This window comes from Melampsora larici-populina (assembly GCF_000204055.1).
Source record: "Melampsora larici-populina 98AG31 unplaced genomic scaffold MELLAscaffold_14, whole genome shotgun sequence".
NCBI classification, from domain to species: domain Eukaryota; kingdom Fungi; phylum Basidiomycota; class Pucciniomycetes; order Pucciniales; family Melampsoraceae; genus Melampsora; species Melampsora laricis-populina.
The window spans coordinates 584660-587909 of NW_006768778.1; the positions used below are offsets into that span (position 1 = coordinate 584660).

The 3250-nt window shown below is 47.4% G+C and overlaps 1 protein-coding gene across 1 annotated transcript; it reads right to left on the reverse strand.

The window, feature by feature from the left end:
• Window positions 1-1008: 1008 nt before the first annotated feature.
• On the reverse strand, window positions 1009-2142 carry MELLADRAFT_105583 (uncharacterized protein; the record flags this gene model as incomplete). Its single annotated transcript, XM_007409064.1, has 3 exons — window positions 1009-1073; window positions 1228-1396; window positions 1429-2142. The coding sequence occupies 3 exons, from the start codon at window positions 2140-2142 to the stop codon at window positions 1009-1011; spliced, it is 948 nt and encodes a 315-aa protein (XP_007409126.1).
• Between the last annotated feature and the right edge of the window lie 1108 nt (window positions 2143-3250).

The following is a 3250-nucleotide window of genomic DNA, read 5'->3' on the forward strand; positions in this document are numbered from 1 at the left end:
CAGCAACCGGTCTGATTCCCGTCGTTTAGTCACTCTCTCCAAGTCATCGAGGGCGACATGGGTACTTGTCTGAATTTCGAATCGCTGATCCGCCAACGCTTTCCGGCAGGCCACAACAAAGAGGCTCTTGATAATGTGTTGAACCTTCCTGGCCTGTCACACACACTATGGAATGTGGCCAGTAAGGTATTGAGTCACCACTGGGGTGATCCGAATGATTCATCAGATACTGGCTTGCATCGCACTGCTGCTGCTCTCGGAATGAAGACCGATAAGCAGCCATCCCAGCAAGATTTTAACTCGTTAATGCAAGTCATTCACAAAGGTCACACCGCAACAATGGTGTTCCTCTTGAAGTATGTACGGTCTTTCTTATCTCTTCGACACAAAGATCTCTGACTTTGCTGTACTACTACAGACAAACTCTTGAGTCTGAGTCCGAAGACGTGCAATTTGATACGCCCGGCGTATCTCAAGCGATGATTGACAGGTGTTATAATAGGTATTTCACTCGCGAAGCTTTGCAAAAAGCTTCGAAAGCTGGTGATTGGACCATCTACAACATGCAGCTACGTTTGCGTGACTTTGCTAGCATCGTCGAGTGTGATCAAGCTATGAGGGCAGGGGACATCGGGCGAGTGATGTTGATGTGGAAGAAGTGGGCGGTGATGGCTCAGGGGGTGTCCGGCCTTTCTCATTACGCTATCCACCTCCCACGGTTCATCTTGATTCTGGAACAGTACTTACCTAAGAATTTCGCCAAAGCCATCAAACACTCTCTTCTCATTCCTACCTCTGGCTGAGTTGGACACTGGGTAGCCAAAGATTTCTATCTTGAGATACAAAACTATTGGCTCAAGTACTTTTTCAACAACTCGGTACGCGCTCATTAAGTATTTGCCTCAAACTTTCCGATAGCTGACTCATTTTATGAATCCGACCAAAGGGCCAAGGTACCAAGATTGACCGGCTGATGTCTCGGTTCTCAATCATTATTCCTTTGGTGAGTCAGTTTGATGACACCATCATTGTAATTCTATTCACGTTTGCTGATCCTGTCAATGTATCATAAGCTACGCAAACAAATCCAACAAATGAAAGAGCGCTCTGGCCTGAAGGAGATATACCAGTCAAATCCACATAACATCACACCTGCTTCGCTACAGTCATTCTTAACCATGGCTCAGAATCACATGTGCGATGTAGAACTATCTAACAACAACAGACCTACAGATGACAATGATGAGGTGGATGACATCGAATTGCTTGGCATAGGTAAACTCAAAAAGATACTCAAAGAGGAGGCCAGGAAAAAGTTACCTTCTCGATTCATTTGGGGGTCTATGAAAGAAAGGAACACCGGGATCGATGAGTTAGTTGGATCGGATGATGAGGACTAGGTGGAAGCATCCCCCAAACAGTACTTACTACACTTAAAAGCTCTTCTTGACGCTGTCTCAGCTTTTCTTCCTTCGCTCTTTGTTTGTCAATGGCTTTTTGTAATCGAATTCGTTTTCGTTCGGCGATTCCAGCCTTTTTGATATCACTTTCAATTTGTTTAAGTCTCATTTGCTCTTGATGTTCCTCTTCGATAAGATTGGAATCCAAGATCGCTTGTTCTTGCCTGATACGCTCATCTTCCAGATCTTGTTGATACTTGTGATACACAGGCGACTTGATCCACGAATGAATACTATTGCGCACTAAAACGAAATGACCGGGAAGAGTCTCACCCCCGAGAATCTCGCGTAAAAATGTTCCGTTTTTGACAGCCTCATAATTTTTGACCACTTGCCAGGCCTCTTCGCGATCAAACAACGCTGACAGATGCATATGTGATCCATTCGGATACGTGGCCTGAAAAAGACCCTCGAATTCGCCCACCAGGATGACAGCCAGGTCAATCATGGCAAGACTGAGCCGGATCGGGTCGTTCCGCTTGCACACCAGTGGTATGTCGCCGGAGAACTTGCGCTTGGTAATCTTCTTGGGCATCGAGAACAGACTGACATCCTCAGGCTGTTCTGGTGAAGAGGACATGAGAGTTCCGAAGTCTGAGTGTTTGGTGGTAGGAAGTAAGCGAAGAATACGCGCGCAACCATGAGGATCGCATTGTGAACATTTACAAGGTCGCATGTTCATAGCGGTTTGGCGTGAGATCTCGTTGAGATAGCCAGGATCCGAAAGATCAACTGGTATGTAACCTTTCCTGTCATCTCGGAACAAAGACACAGTTCAGCCTCCCAGTGCAAGGTTCTTTCAAATGTAAGTGACTCACAGATTATCCACTGCATAGGCGACTCAAAGACAACAAGGTGTGACTCGAAACGCATGCATTCGATCTTCGTTGTCCATGTAGGCACTTGGTCTGAATTCGCGCGGTGAGTTCTTTCCCGGACTCATGTTGGGCTGGACCAAATGAATTACCAGGCCATCGCTTCCATCACGGCCGGCACGCCCGGCCATCTGATTTGACTCCGCTGGGTCCATTGCCCCCATAATTATCACAACCTTCACACGGGTCCAATTCTGACCCAGTCCAAGAGCAGATGTACATGACAGGATTGGAAACGTAGCTTGGCCGTAATCTTGGACCCGAGTTAACTGGTCCATTTCGCCAGTGACTGAGTGATACCGCCGTATAAATGAACTATTGCCATTACACGCGTCAACTGGGTTTCCCCGTGCTTTACAGACCACGTCAATGACCACCCCGGTCGCATTACGAGTTCCCAAATATATCAAGGTCGGAGTTGAGTCTTCATCCGAGAGAACCGAAGCTGGAGCGAACAGCGAGGCCACATCCTCAGCTGACTTTAAAGGCCGAGTGAGATAGATCCTGATGAAACGATTCTCGGGTCGCGTCAACTCGCCTTGGATGACGGTCATGTTCTTCGGGATGATCTTCAGGCTTGACTGTATAGCACTGATTGCAGATGGTCGACAGGTCGCAGACATGAGCAGGAGAGGGACCCCATCGGTGGCCATCAGCTGCTGACCGAGATTGCCGTAAGAAGGCCTAAACTGGCCAACATCTTCAGGTACAACATGTTTCGAAAGCCCTTGCATTTTGCCGGTAGCCTGAAGTCCCCAGAGATAGATGCAGTGGGCTTCATCGACTACTTTCAAGACCAGATGTCGCTGACAGTCTTTACTATGATACACGCTTTGAAATGCCTCGCTATTTAGAAAGATCTCTGGACTCTGTTTGCAAACGTACAGAAGTCAGTCTCTGACAAATCCCAAAAGC